At 50.3% G+C, this 14,867-nt stretch overlaps 1 protein-coding gene across 2 annotated transcripts in view; it reads left to right on the forward strand.

Annotated features, from left to right (window-relative positions):
• Sun1 (Sad1 and UNC84 domain containing 1) overlaps positions 1-13,567 on the forward strand; it is a 52,205-nt gene extending 38,638 nt beyond the window's left edge. For both annotated transcript variants that reach the window (XM_013023480.1, XM_013023481.1), the window contains 9 exons: positions 880-966; positions 1,796-1,839; positions 2,623-2,734; positions 4,437-4,691; positions 4,958-5,042; positions 6,876-6,991; positions 9,276-9,443; positions 12,066-12,158; positions 12,367-13,567. In XM_013023480.1, the coding sequence (XP_012878934.1) occupies positions 880-966; positions 1,796-1,839; positions 2,623-2,734; positions 4,437-4,691; positions 4,958-5,042; positions 6,876-6,991; positions 9,276-9,443; positions 12,066-12,158; positions 12,367-12,480 (1,074 nt within the window). In that variant the 3' untranslated portion in view covers positions 12,481-13,567. The remainder of the gene's footprint in view (positions 1-879; positions 967-1,795; positions 1,840-2,622; positions 2,735-4,436; positions 4,692-4,957; positions 5,043-6,875; positions 6,992-9,275; positions 9,444-12,065; positions 12,159-12,366) is intronic.
• The last annotated feature ends 1,300 nt before the right edge of the window (positions 13,568-14,867 follow it).

Consider the following 14,867-nt stretch of genomic DNA (forward strand, 5'->3'; position numbering starts at 1 on the left):
GCCTGGGCGCTGTCCCTCAGCTCTTCAGCTCAAGGCTAGTGCTCTACCACTTGAGCCACAGCGCCACTTCCAGCTTTTTCTGCTTATATGGTGCTGAGTAATTAAACCCAGGGCCTCACGCATGCAAGGCAAGCACTCTACCACTGAGCCACCTTCCTAGCCCTCATTAATATTCTTAATGTTATCAGAAAAGCTACTTGTGCAGTTTTACTTGGGTTTCAGATTTCCATCTGGTAGGATGCCCATCTAGCCATTGGCCCCAAATTCAGACCCCATTTATGGCGCTGGGATTGTTACTTAGTGGTAGAATACTTGCCTACCTTGCATGAAGCCCTGGGTTCCATTCCTCAGTACAACATAAACAGAAAAGGCCAGAAGTGGTGCTGTGGCTCAAGTGGTAGAATGCTAGCCTTGAGCAAAAGAAGCTCAGGGACAGAGCCCAGACCCTGAGTTAAAGCCCTAGGACTGGCAAAAAGAGAGAGAGAACCCCAGTTCTGCCTCCCCTCCCCCCAATTTTGATTGCTTGCGGGTACTGGTGGCTCATATCTGTGAGCCTAATTACTCAGGAGGGTGAGATCTAGAGTGTCCTGTGCAAAGTTAGTTCAAAGAAAAGGCTGTGAGACTCTTGCCATGGCTTAAGTGGTAGAGTACCAGCTGAGCAAACCAAATTAGCAGCCAAAAAAAAAAAAAAACCCAACCAACCACACAAAAAGGTTTTCAGAGCCCAGGGTTAGAGATGTAGCTGCTAAGGTCTCATTGGCGCTGGTCAGATTGGTAGGCCAGTCTCCTACTTTGCACACTCTAGTAGCACTTGCCTGACCTCCAGTTTTGTTTGTAGCCTAATTTTGCCTACATTTGTTCTTTAATTTTCCTTCTCAGACTGACTTTATGACTTTGTACCATGAACATGAAGTACGTCTCTCAAACCTGGAAGACGTTCTTAGAAAATTGACAGAAAAATCTAAGGTATTTATTCTTGGCCTTATAATGATAGCTCCAAACAATAAAAGAAAAATGAACTACCGTGGATAATTTGGAAAGTTTCTTAGCCATGAGCAGGCCTTCTTTCAGAGTTGCATCTGCTGGTATGTTTCTTAAAACTGGACAAGTGGTTTCTGATGCTCCCTTTCCTAGAGGTGTACATACTATTCATTGGGTGCTTGGACCAGTGGGCTGGACTGTAGCATCAGTGTGAGCACAGAGCAGGGCCATGGGGTGAGGAGACATTCTGTTGGCTCCTGGGAGTTCTGAATTCAAATCCAGCCAGTCCCGTTCCAGAGCCCACCTCTGGACATTCTCAGCATCACACATTGTCCGCTAGATCATGTAGTTTTCAAGGGGAATGAAAGACTAAACATAATTTGGAGACTTGGAGACTGGCAAAGCTAGAGTATTTACCTAGGGTCAGGGCTTAGCATGGAAACAGGCCTAGCAGGTGCTCATGTGTCACAGAGCTGAATTAAACATGATTTGCCTGGGGGCCAGCAGAATGGGGCCACTGAGGTCTTCAGTCATTGACCCTGTTCTTCTTGGACCATTTCAGACACTGGGACCCCAAAGGCACCTCATCTGGGCACCTAGTTCTGTGTGGGAGCTCAGGGGCCAAGTTCAGTGCTCTTCCTGACTCCTCAGGGCAGACATGTTGCCCCTCAGCTGCTTACTGGGGGGCTCCTCGCCTTGTTCTCTGTTCTCTGCCCAAAGCTGAAGTAAATCTGCCCCTAGGCAGATCTGGACTTGAAGTTCATACAGTGTAAGGTAGTCAGATGTGATATGTCAACCACTTCTCCCTCCCTAGGCCCTCCAGAAGGAACTGGAAGAGACCAGGCTGAGGGCAGTTGGGTAAGATGACTTTGAGTTGCACTCTGTTGTGTCTGTTTCTGACAAGGTGCTGGTTGCCCCATTGCACTTCAGTCACCCAAGTCACTGGCTTGGGGCCCCTAGGGCCAGGCAAGGCCAGGCAGCATCTCCTCCACAGACACTGTGTCCTTGGGGAGCTGCTCATGACAGGTGTGAGGGCCCAGTGGCCCTCAGGTGGATAGGACTCTTCTGCTTACCAGCCTTTCCACTGGAAGCCATGTTGAGCCCCTCCCTGGGCGCTTGGCTGTGACTGGGCCTCATGGCTCATACCTCGATGTCAGCTTACCTACTTGCTGAGGTCCACTCTCCCTGTGCCTGCCTCCTCTACAGCCCTGCTCCACCCGGGGCTCATGCCAGCCTCTGCCCCTTAGCTTCCCGTAAACCCTGTGGTTGGCCACAGGGCCATGAGGAAAGGGACCTGGCACCCCTGTGTATCTGCCAGGGGTGATGTGGGCTCACACTTCCCACAGCCATGCTCTCTGTTAGCGGATTCGATGAGCCAGTGTGGGTGTGGAGGGGACTGTTGTGAGAGAGGCTTTGTTGGGAGTCCCATAAAATAGAATGGGCAAGCAAACTGCCATGTGTCCAGTACAGCTGTGTCGGTCATTCCTGTAGTCATTTAGACTCAGCTCACAGTGGTTAATTAATGTGTCTCATTTCTGAGGCCTTGAATATAACGTAAAGGAATTAGACATGCTGATTTCTGGTGGTCCATTGAGCACCCTGGATGCTGACCCACTTTCCCTTCCTGGTGCTGGTCTCCAGTGAGGCAGAGGAGCAGCCCTTACTGTCTCGTGTGCAGCATCTGGAACGGGAGCTGGGCATGCTGAGATCACAGTTGTCGGACTGGCAGAGTCTGAAGGCCAGCTGTGAGCAGGTATGGGCCTGAGGGCCACCCTGGGGTGACAGGCTGCCTGACACCGTGTCTGATTTGGGTCTGTCAAGGTGTTCAGTTTCAGTTTTCTTCAAAACTTTTTTTTGGGGGGTGGGGTCAATTGTAGGGCTTGAACTTAGGGCCTGGGCACTGTCCCTAACCTTTTGTTTTGTTTTATTTTTGTCAGTCATGGGGCTTGAACTCTGGGCCTGGGCATTGTCTCTCAGCTCTTCAGCTCAAGGCGAGCACTCTACCACTTGAGCCACAGTGCACTTCATTTTTTGGTGGTTAACTAGAGATAAGAGTCTCATGGACTTTCCTGCCTGGGCTGGCTTTGAACCGGATACTCAGATCTCAGCCTCCTGAGTAGCTAGGATTACAGGTGTGAGCCACCACTGCCTGCCCAGAACTTTGTTTTTGTACCAGCCCTTGAGCTTGAACTCAGGGCCTGGGCACTGAGCTGTATTCAAGGCTAGCACTACTTGAGCCATAGCTTCATTTCCAGGTTTTTGGTAGTTAATTAGAGATAAGTCTAATATGGGCTAGCTTTGAACTGTGGTCCTCAATACTCAGCCTCCTGAATAGCTAATGTTCCAGGTATGAGCCACTAGCACCTGGCCTCAAAACTTTTCTAACCTGAATTTAAAAGGCTTTTTGTTTCATGAAGTTGAGGATTGAACTCAGGGCCTCTCACATGCCAGGCAGACATTGCCAGTAGAGTACCTCAAGTATACCCCTTCCCTCCCCTCAAGCACAAGTACTGGATCCTTGATCCTTCAGTTACATACCCAACCACATACTTGAAGTTTCAGAATGACCAGTTGGATGCTCCTTGAATTTTCCCCACTTGGTCAGTATGCAACCCTTGGTGCACATCTTCCCATGCTTCCGCCCATACAACCTCAAACTGACACAAAGGGTGACGGGGGGGGGGGTTAGATAGAGGGAGCAGTGTGTTGGTGTTTGGGACTCTTCTTCCCAAAGCTGAGTCAGCTGGGCTAGGCAGCTTGCTCTCAGCCTCAGGCAGCCAAGAACCTCCAGCTGCTAAGTAACATTGCCCCCCGCCCCCATCCACATGGGGTAGGAATGAAGCTTTCTATGAATGATGGCCAGGGTGGCAGCTTTCTTGGGGCCATTGATGCACTGCACACCTGAAGCCCATAGGAAGTGGTTACAAGTACACACACTTGGAACCATTGTGCATACAGATCTGGTCAGCATCCATGATATTTCATCGTAAGCTTGTTCATTTTGTGCTAGTACAGGTTTGAACTTGGCCTTATGGTCTTGCTGGGCTTCTTTGCCAGGCATATGTACTCTGCCACTTACAGCCTGTCTTTTTGATGGTTATTTTGGAGATGGAGTCTTTGGTCTTTTCTGCCTGGGTTGGCTTCAAACCGAGATCCCTCAGATCTCAGCCTCCTGAGTAGCTAGGATTACAGGAGTGAGCCACCAGCACTGAGCTGGCTTTTTATCAGATTAGGTATGTTGAAGAACAGGGGCTCTGCCACTTACCTCCGTGCTTGGCTTTTGGGAATGTGTGGTGGGGAGCACCAACCAGCAGCAGTGGCTCAGAGGGAACACTTGCTCTCTTGAGTGTAACATGAAGTTGTATTACTGGCATGATCCGTATGTAAATGTAAGATACTTTGCTGAAGTGGTCCAGGGGACAGTCACTCACCTCCCATGCACTGACATCCCCCAGGTCGATGCCCGGGTCAGAGAAACCATCCAGCTCATGTTTTCTGAGGGCCAACATGGCGGCTCCCTCCAGTGGCTGCTACAGAAGTTTTCTTCTCAGTTTGTGAGCAAGGATGAGTTGCAGGTGTTGCTACAAGACCTGGAGTTGCAGGTGCTGAAGAACGTCAGCCACCATATCTCAGTGACAGGACAGGTGCCAACGTCCGAAGCCATTGTGTCTGCTGTGAGCGAGGCAGGGATTTCTGGCATCACAGAAGCGGTAAGTGAAGAGTCAGGCCAGCTTCCATGTCCACCACACTCACTGCCCAAGCATGTTTCCAGTGCACAGGCCTGGTATGACATGTTTGAGGCACAGGGTCCAAACTTTCCTGGCTCTGTAACTACTACTGGTGCAAGGTAGAGGGTGCAGTGTTGAGAGTGGCCCACAGATGTCCCCTCAGTGTACGAGGTTCCTGACCTTGGCTTATGGCACTAACCGGAAATCTCTCTTCCACCTGGTGGCTGGGCCTCTGGTCCCCTCTCCAGCAAGCCCGTGTCATTGTGAACAATGCTCTCAAGCTCTACTCCCAAGATAAGACTGGGATGGTGGACTTCGCTCTGGAATCTGGTGGTGAGTAAGAACCACTGAAGGGGGTGATCACCTGTTGGTAGGAGTGGGGAACTTGAAAAGTCCTGAGAAACCTTCAGGAATGTTTACCAGACTGAGGGCAGAGTTGTTCTGCGTGATGGAAGACCCTAGTGCTTTCTTCTGACCAGTTGTCTGTTGGACAGAGGCCTGGAGTGGCCTGGCTATGCTAGGCCTGTGTTTGCAGAGTATGCTCCAGGGTTCTGAACACTGCAATTGGGCTGGACACTGTGCCTGCAAGCTGGCTGTAGGACTTGCCACAGCATAGTCCATCACCTCACTGGTGGTGCTGCACCCCACCCCCACCCCCAGGCCAGGCCTGTGAGCACTCTGTAGAGACCTGGGAATGCCAGCACAGTAAGGACAACTCAGGGAAGGTATTGCCACCAGAGATGGCACAGAAAATTAAGGTTTTCAGGGGTCAGGGGGGAGCGTCAGAGATGGAGGACAAGGGCACAGTCTATTTTGACTTGGTGCACCAGCTAGGAGGTCTGGCCCCATTAGGGCCCAGTTTATTCTTATCTCAAAAGATGGTTGGCGTGAGTCACTACCTGCCCAGGCTGGGATCGACCATGGTGCTGTAAATGCTGGTGGGAGTCAGCGTATGATTTGTCTAAAGTGGTTTTTTAGTTACATATTTTGAAATGCATTAACTTAGGAAGTTGTTTTCAGCTTAGGGGCATTGAGTGACATTTGAGCCCAATGGCTTGGGACAGTGGTGGTCATTTGTTGCCAAGAATATGTCAGATTTCTATGTTACTCACCCAGAACCCCAATGACCCAGTGAGGCTGGCCCACACCTGTTCCAAAATACTTTTAGGGCCTCACAAGCCAGAAATGCTTCTGAGCATGAGGGGGATTCAGTGGTTCACAAATCCGAGTGTCAGTCATCTACATCAAGACCACTTTATGTTCTTGTTAAGAAGGAAGCTCCTCCTACCCCTTCTCAGAGATGTGGAAGGGATCGTTATACATAGCACATGCAGAGGCCATTGCTGCTTAAAATGTAGGCTCTGAGGAGTTTCCAGTTCTTGTTATTCATTGTTCTTGCAGAGGGCAGACAGGACTTATTTCTGTAAAGGTCACCATCTTTAGCCAGGTGCCAGTGGCTTGGGCCTATAATCCTAGCTACTCGGGAGGCTGAGATCTGAGGATCACAGTTCAAAGCCAGCCCAGCAGGAATAGCCATGAGACTCTTATCTCCAATTAACCACCAGAAAACCAGGAAGTGGCGCTGTGGCTCAAGTGGTAGAGTGCTCGCCTTGAGCTGAAGGACAATGCCCAGGCCCAGAGTTCAAGCCCCATGACTGACAAAAAAAAAAAGGTTACCATCTTTAGCTATAGTTTGGAAATAGCTAGTGTGACACAGCGTGGGCGCCATCACTGCCAACTTGCTCCCGCTCTGGCACTTTCCTTGTGGTGGGAGTTGTCATAGTGATTCATCATTTGGGGTGGGCCCTGCCAGCTAGCACCAGCACTTTGGTACTCTTTCATCCTCATTCAAAGGAGCAAACACTCATTTGGAGCTGCTTTCTCTAGCAGTTGACACTATTGGTAGGGTTGTTGTTTTTTTAGGTGTTAGTGGGATTTGAACCTAGGGCTTTGTACTTGTAGGCAGACACAGTGACTGGCTGCCACCCATAGCCCCACTACACCATACCACACACACCAGGCTCCCACTGCTGGGTGGTGGTTTTTAGAACACTGTCATTAGGTGTGTGGCTGGGTGACAGTGAACACTGGTGCAGTTCCATACATGGACAGGCTATGTCCTGTTCCAGGTAACATAGGTGCTGAGACTATGTCCCTGTACCCCAGGTGGCAGCATCCTGAGCACCCGTTGTTCGGAGACCTATGAGACCAAGACAGCACTGCTGAGCCTGTTTGGAATCCCACTGTGGTACTTCTCCCAGTCGCCCCGTGTGGTGATCCAGGTAGGTGACATTCACCCCACCCACCCTGTCCCTCAGGGGTGAGGGTGCAGGTATGTGCCACTATGCTCAGCCCTTTTGTACCAGGTGGTGTAGGAGCCCTGAGCAGACTTGGGAAACAGAGCCTCCACCACCTGGCACTTGTGGGTGGCCTCCGGCACTGGGCGTGCAGTACCCCATTGGACCCCTGCATGAAGGTCTCTGGCATGGGCTGCCTCACAGGACCTGCCCTCAAACACATTGATGCTTCCACTTCCATTGCTTCATTCTACACTATTGGTTTTACAAGTTAAAAGGAAGAACTGAAATCTCTGGGTACATGCATTGTGCCTCAGAGCTAAAATGCTGTCTTGAACCTTCCAGTAATTCCTTTCGTATAAATACCACAGGATAGCTGTCTGAGGGAGCCCAGGAAGTGGACCATTAATTATCATTCAGTTTGGTTACCCAGGATCACCCATGCTCAAAAAGTATTACATGGAAGATTCCACAGTATAACTTAGGAAAAAGTGATTCATTATATATTGTCAGGAAAGAACTTTGTACCGAGAATTTGTAATTTTGGAAAACCAAAAAAAAAAAAAAAAATGCCCTTTCCAATTGTGTGTAGCAGGCAGTGGTAATTACTTTGACAGCTGCTTGTCTCAGTGTCTAGCCTGCGCTTGAGTCAGAATTAAGGGAAATTTTCTTAGAGGTGTCTTTATCAAGTCTGGGGTTTCAAAGTTGGACTAGTAAATACCAAATGGGCTTTTCTCTGTTAATTAAACTTCATTATGACTTAATATGGTATGGTTCTAATTTTGGAGTTTGTTCCCTCAGGCCTTAGAAATAGGACAGTTTAGCCCAGGCAGGAAAGTCCATGAGACTCTTATCTCCAATAAACAACTAGAAAACCCAAAGTGGCTCTGTGGCTCAAGCAGTATAGCACTCGCCTTGAGCTGAAGAGCACCCAAACCCAGAGTTTAAGCACCACAACTGACAAAAAAGAAAAAAATAAATAGGACAGTTGAATTTTCAGACTTTTTTTTTTAATCTGAGACTAGCACTCAAACTCAGTGTCTTGACACTTTTGCCCATTGGCTGGTGCTCTACAACTTAGCCACACTTCCAACTCCAGATTTTCAGCTCTTACCTCATGCTCACATATAAGAATAGATTTGATCCTGTGTATGTGTGGGAAGGAAATGGTGGGCAGGGGGAGTACCACCTGAAGGAGGGCAGTGCGTCCCTGCCCCCTCCACTCCTCCAGCAACTACCTTGAGATCTGCCTGTTCTCACATCCCCTGAACCTTTATCCTCTGTGTCTATGTGGAGTCCGCATGACACAGGCACAGGTCCTGGTGACTGGCCCCATTCTGATGCTACCTCGAGCCCCCATCTGCCAGCTGGCTCATTAGCAGATAAGGCAAGTCCCCGCAGCTAGCAGGCCAAGTGGTGGACACCAAACGATAATCTCCCCGTATCAGCATTTACTTCCCATCTGCCTTATTATGCACATGGGGTCTCTCTCCTGTGTCTGAAGTATGCTTCCTCATCTTTAACACAGACTTGGACCTGCACACAATAATCGTCTTTCCCAGCCTGCATGACATGTTTGGTTTGATGCTTTGAGAGTCTCATTGTAGCCCAGGCTTGCCTCAGCCTGCCAAGTGTGCTAGGATTACATGTGTGTACCACCATGCCTGGCTTCATGAACCATTCAAAATATCTTTATCTCAGTCGGGTGCTGGTGCTCACGCCTGTAATCCTAGCTTCCCAAGAGGCTGAGATCTGAGGATCAAAGTTCAAAGCCAGCCCAGCAGGAAAGTTTGTGAAACTCTTATCTCCAGTTAACCTCCAGAAAACCAGAAATGGCGCTGTGGCTCAAGTGCTCACCTTGAGTTGAAGAGCTGAGGGACAGTGCCCAGACCCAGAATTCAAGCCCCATGACCGACCAAAAAAAAGTCTTTATTTGGTCTTTTTTTTTTTTTTTTTTGGTCCGTCGTGGGGCTTGAACTCTGGGTCTGGCTGCTGTCCCTCAGCAATTCAGCTCAAGGTAAATGCTTTACCACTTGAGCCACAATGCCACTTCTGGTTTTCTGGTGGTTAACTGGAGATAAGAGTCTCACAAACTTTCCTGCCTGGACTGGCTTTGAACCAAGATCCTCAGATCTCAGCCTCCACAGTAAGCTAGGATCACAGGCGTGAGCCACTGGCACCCAGCTAGGCTTTGGTCTTTATGCCTCTGTTGATTCTGTGTCTGCGGGTATGTCTCAGTTCTGAGGGGTTGTGTTTTTCCTTTTCCTAGCCTGACATTTATCCAGGGAACTGCTGGGCATTCAAAGGTTCCCAGGGGTTCCTGGTGGTACGGCTCTCTATGCTGATTCACCCAACTACGTTCACTGTGGAGCACATACCCAAGACACTGTCACCCACTGGCAGTATCTCCAGTGCCCCCAAGGACTTCGCAGTCTATGTGAGTGCACCCCTAACTCAACCCTCCTCCACCCTGGGAGCTTCCCAGCATTCTTGTTTCCCTTAGCCCTGGCCACGTGGTGGTTAGGAGACATCCAACTTTCCCACAAAGCCACCTACAGGCACATGGTGATTGTTGCCCAGTTCCTGTGCAGTGAGGCAGGTACTTTATTTAATGACAGAATACCTGGGAATTACATCCTTTTTTCTTGGTGGGACTGAGTTTAAGTCATCAGAGCCTCAAACTTGCTAAACATGTGCTCTATTTTGAGCCAGCCTCTTTCTGGGTCTTGTTTTATACCTTTGTGATTCTTCTGTTTGTGCTTCCCTGGGTCACTGGGATGACAGGTGTACCACTTTACCTATCCATTGTACTTCCTCTATAGCTTGCAATGATGGGCACCAGTCACAGCTCTCCTCCCAAGTAGCTAGGATTACAGGTGTGAACCAACACATCTGGCAAGCGATATATTCTTCATTCATTTTTTTAGGGGGTGCTGGTGGAGGAACTCAGGACTTTGTGCATGCTAGGCAAAGCTCTACCATTGAACCATAATCCCCAGTGAAACAGAGTCTCGCTATGTAGCCCCCTATTTATTATTACTGAGTAGTTGTACCAAGGGGTTCCAATTCCAGAAGTTGGGTTATAAATGCGATGTATCTTGTTTTGTTTTGTTTTGTTTTTGGTCCGGTCGTGGGGCCTGAACTCTGGGCCTGGGCGCTGTCCCTCAGCTCTTCAGCTCAAGGCTAGCACTCTACCACTTGAGCCACAGTGCCACTTCCGGCTTTTTTCTTATGTGGTGCTGAGGACTCGAACCCAGGGCCTCAGGCATGCAAGGCAAGAGCTCTACCACTGAGCCACCTTCCCAGCCCATGCGATGCATCTTGGTCAGTGTCATCATGCTCCCAAGTCAGTTTTGAACTTGGTTGTCCTGCATCAGCCTCCTGTGTTTGTCTTTTAAAATTTATAAAAGTAAAAAATTGGAAATAGGTCACCCATAATCCCAGTACTTATGGAAAGCCACCATTACTTCTTTTTTTTTAGTCTTTTTTTTTCCCCCTTAAAAAAAAAATGTAGTGGGGCTGGGAAGGTGGCTCAGTGGTAGAGCACTTGCCTTGCATGCAGGAGGCCCTGGGTTCGATTCCTCAGCACCACATAAGAAAAAAGAAAAAAGCCGGAAGTGGCGCTGTGGCTCAAGTGGTAGAGCGCTAGCCTTGAGCTGAAGAGCTGAGGGACAACACCCAGGCCCAGAGTTCAGGCCCCACGACCGGACCCAAAAAAAAAAAATGTAGTTGAAGCCAGGTACACACCCATAGTCATAGCTACTTGGGAGGCTGAGGTGGAAGGATGTTAGTTTGAGCCCAGCCTGGGCAGCTACAGTATACCAGATCCTATTTTTTTTTTACAGTATAGTTGAAATAATGTTGTTTTGGTTTGGTGGTTTGTCTTTGTTTTTATGCTGGGATTAGAATTCCAGGGTCTAGTGCTTGCCAGGCAAGTACTCTTCCACTTTAGGCACACCTCCAGTCCTCTTTGCTTGTCTCACTTTTTGCCTGGGCTAACTCGGACTGTGACCCTATTTATGCTTCTTATATAGCTAAAATGCTAGGCAGGCACCACTGTGCCCAGCATTTATTGGGTGAAGTAGAGTCTCATGAGCTTTTTTTTTAGGCTGGCAATCCTCCAGTTTCAGCCTTCTAAGAAGCTAGGATTACAGGGACGAGCCACTGCACATTGGTAGGTAATCCTGTTCTTAAAACTGTGGCTTGCCTTATAAAACAAAAGTTTAAGCTGGTGTCTCTGACTCATACCTATAATCCGAGCTTCTTAGGAGGATGAAATCTGAGAACAGGGTAGCCAGTCTGAGCAAACTGGCTAAATAAATAAATCTGAGAGACTCTTACCTCTAGTGAACTTGAAAAAACTGGAACTGGAGGTATGGCTCAAGTGGTAGAGACCTTGAGACTCAGTTCAAGCCTCAATATCAGCAAAAATAAAAGATCTGTCATACCCACTCTGCATGGCTGTTAAGTTGCTGAGTGTGGAAAGTGCTGCTGGCTGGGCGCCATGCTGACCTGCTGTACACTCTTGTTCTTCACAGCCCAGTGCAGGCCATGTCCACTGTTCACACAGATGGCCAGGAGCCCCTGAGCCCAGCATCCTTGTGCCATGAACTGCTCTGTTTCTGTCAGCCAACTGCTCCTTCTGAAATGTGCATGTGTCAGTCATCCCATCAGTTATCCTCATCTTATGCTCACTGCTCCAAGTTTTTCCTGCAGCATCTTTTATGCATGGCAAGACTTTTCCTGTTGTGAGATAGACATTCAAATAGCCCCTTATCTTTCAATCATAGTAAAGAGACCATACATAGTAGTGTTAGGTTCAGTTGCATTGCTGGGCAACGCTCAGCAGTGCCCACCTCCTTGCCTTCTCACACTGGAGCCCAGCCTGGCCCCAGCCCGGCCAGCCATCCTCTCTGCTCTCACCCTACACATGGCCCTGGCACAGTTTCCATGGGAGCAGTGCCTGCCCCTCTAGGGCGGCCTGGACAGTGCTGGGCAGCAGGTCCATCCCTGAGTCAGGCAGTAACATGTTGCTCTCTACCGGCTGGTGTTGTCTCAGGGCTTGGAGAGTGAGTATGAAGAAGAGGGGCAGCTGCTGGGCCAATTCACCTATGACCAGGATGGCGAGTCACTGCAGATGTTCCACACGCCGGTAAGTGGACAAGGACCAACAGGAGGGGCAAGGGCTAGCCATGGCAGGCCATAATGGTGGGAGACAGGCTACCAGGATTACCTAGGGTTCCCCGAGTTCTCCTCATCCTCATCGCCTATGAAGTAACTAGGCTGTCAGGTACCACACCCAGGGATCAGAAGGACATGGGGCTGGTAAGTAGAAGTGAGCAGGCTCCCCTCTATTTCAGGAGAGGCTGGACAGAATGTTCCAGATTGTAGAGCTCCGGATTCTGTCCAACTGGGGCCACCCTGAGTATACCTGCCTGTACCGGTTCCGAGTCCACGGAGAGCCTGCCAAGTAGAGACTCGCTCTGTACGTGTGTATATAGCAGTCTGCCTCGGAGAACAGGAACATGGCTCCCCCATCAATAAACGCCCAGGTGGCAGCAGGTGTCCGCAGGGCCCCAGTGCAGGTCTCTGCAGACTCTTGAATGTATGGCTCTCACTCACATTCACTGTTTTGGGGATTTGTTTCTAAGCATGGAGCTGCTGTCTCTCAACCCCGGGGAGCAGCGCTGGGCAGAACTGGCAGAGCCCTGGCTCTGCTTGGCTCCAAGCACTTCAGGATGCAGATGTCTGTCTGCTAAACCACATTTTTTCAGGGAAAACTGTCACCAAATCTTAAGGTCTGAGCCCCTCCTTCAGGGCTTTCCCTCCTCATAGCAGGCTGGGATCCTAGGTAGGAAGGGGCTGAGGAACACCACAGGGTCCCCAGCAGGTCTTGGTGAAAGTTGGAATGTGACCCTAAAGGGGACAGTGCCCATCAGGCTTCCCCTCCCCACTCATGCACAGTTGAAACACAAGACAGATCACCCTCTGGTAGGTTTGGCTGAGGGGACACCAAGGCACCCAGCACTCTGGGGCTACCTTCTACTAGCCCTGCTCACTGGGTCACCTCATGACCACTCCTGAGACTCAGTGTGGTTATAATTAATATTCAATGTTTGGGCAATTTTATGAGCAGACTTTATATAATTGAGATACCTGCAAGGCACTTAGTTTCACCTTAAGAACTGCTTCATTGGTTCGTCCAGCAAGGTCGCTGTGCCTGCCAGTTGTGGGGGGTGGGTTGGGCTTGTGGGGGGCTCAGGCTATGGGATGCCAGCCTTCACAGACCTTCACATGCTGCAGGTTGCATATAAGGCAGAATTTCCTAGATAAAACGCAATTTTGCGGTTGGGGTGAAGATATTTTGAATATTTATTTTTAAAGATGCAAGATAGGACTTTGTGCAATGTATTTTTGTAAATGCTTTTCAGAATATTTGTCTTTGGTAGTGCTTCTACTGCCACCAAATTGATGCTATTGAGATGTTTAAATAAAAGAGTTTTAATTTTTAAAAGTGCATGTGGTATTTCAAAGAAACAATAAAGTGTATTTCTTTTCTCATTTAGTCTTTTATCTCTCTGCCCATGGGGTGGGGAGGGACTTGGGTTTGCATCCTCTGCCATCCAGGCTCTGCCCTTGGGGCACTGGCATTGCCATTCCAAGAGGGCAGCTGACCAGGTGCTCCTGGCTAGGGTGAGCCTTGGTAGGTGGGACCTTGCTGGGTATGCACTAGGTTCCATCCCCAGCACCCAGCTTGAAGAGACATTAGGAATACGGGGTGTGTGCGTGTAGGGGGGGGGTTGTCCTCAGAGGCTGGCCCAAAAGAGGCCTGGTCCTCATGCAGAGGCCACCCCTGGCTGCTCATGAATCTCTGGTTTCTATGAAGCATGCCTTCCCAGTTAATGAAATGTCTATTAGAGATATTCTCAAGAATTGAGTGACTCTGTGGTTTAACTCTTTGTCCATATCGACAGCCATCTTCAATTTACAAATGTTCCCATGGTTTCACCAGCTGGTGTTTTAAATGCAGGAGACAGCCCTTCTCCAAGGCCCTCCCTGCTTTCTGCCTCAGTCCAACCAGTGTCATTCCAGCTCTGAAAAGAATTGTAAGTAAAACTCCAGAAGCAATTCCTAACTTAAATTGCACACAGCTCCGAGTAGGTGCCCAGTCTGTGTGCACTCCTGGCCCACTTGTCACTAGCGCTCACCTTGGTTACTGGGGGCCAGCATCACAGCACTGGGCTCCAGGGCTCCTGTCCACGTCAGGCAGACCCTTCGGCTCACGCCACGTCACCACAAGAGGTGACAGGACAAACGGTGACATCACTCACCTGCTAATCCCTTTCCGTGTAACCCGTCTAGCCCGGGTTCCGGTGCCTGAGGCAGTCCCACCCAGCGTTCGGACTGAACCCCGAGTCTCAGGCTCCACCGGGCTCCACCGTGACTCGTGTCCCCTGCTCTCACCCACACCAGACGGCCCTGTCCCTTCGGTCGCCTTCCTGACCCGTCGTCTGGACGGTCACTCCCGCTCCCGCCGCCGAGCCGCCGGATCCCGCTGCCACTCAGGCTAACCGCTCACGGCTGCGCCCCGTCCCTCCCGGAAGCTGGCCGGGGCTTCCGGAGCGGGGGTGCTCCCTGGGCGGAGGGGCCGCGTCGGCGTCCACGTGCCTGAGAGCTGCGGGGCGGGGCGCTGCCCGGTCTCTCCGCGAGCCCCGCGGTCACGTGCGCCCTCATTGTGGGGTGAGCAGGGCCCCGCCCCCAGACGTGCCCTCTCCGCTGACGTAGCCCCGCCCGCGCTCCCGTGACCTCCCGCGGGCGCCCAGGGCACGAGGTTCCATCCGCGCTCACGGGGCCGCCCGCA

Source organism: Dipodomys ordii, unplaced genomic scaffold (genome assembly GCF_000151885.1).
Source record: "Dipodomys ordii isolate 6190 unplaced genomic scaffold, Dord_2.0 Scaffold68, whole genome shotgun sequence".
NCBI lineage: Eukaryota > Metazoa > Chordata > Mammalia > Rodentia > Heteromyidae > Dipodomys > Dipodomys ordii.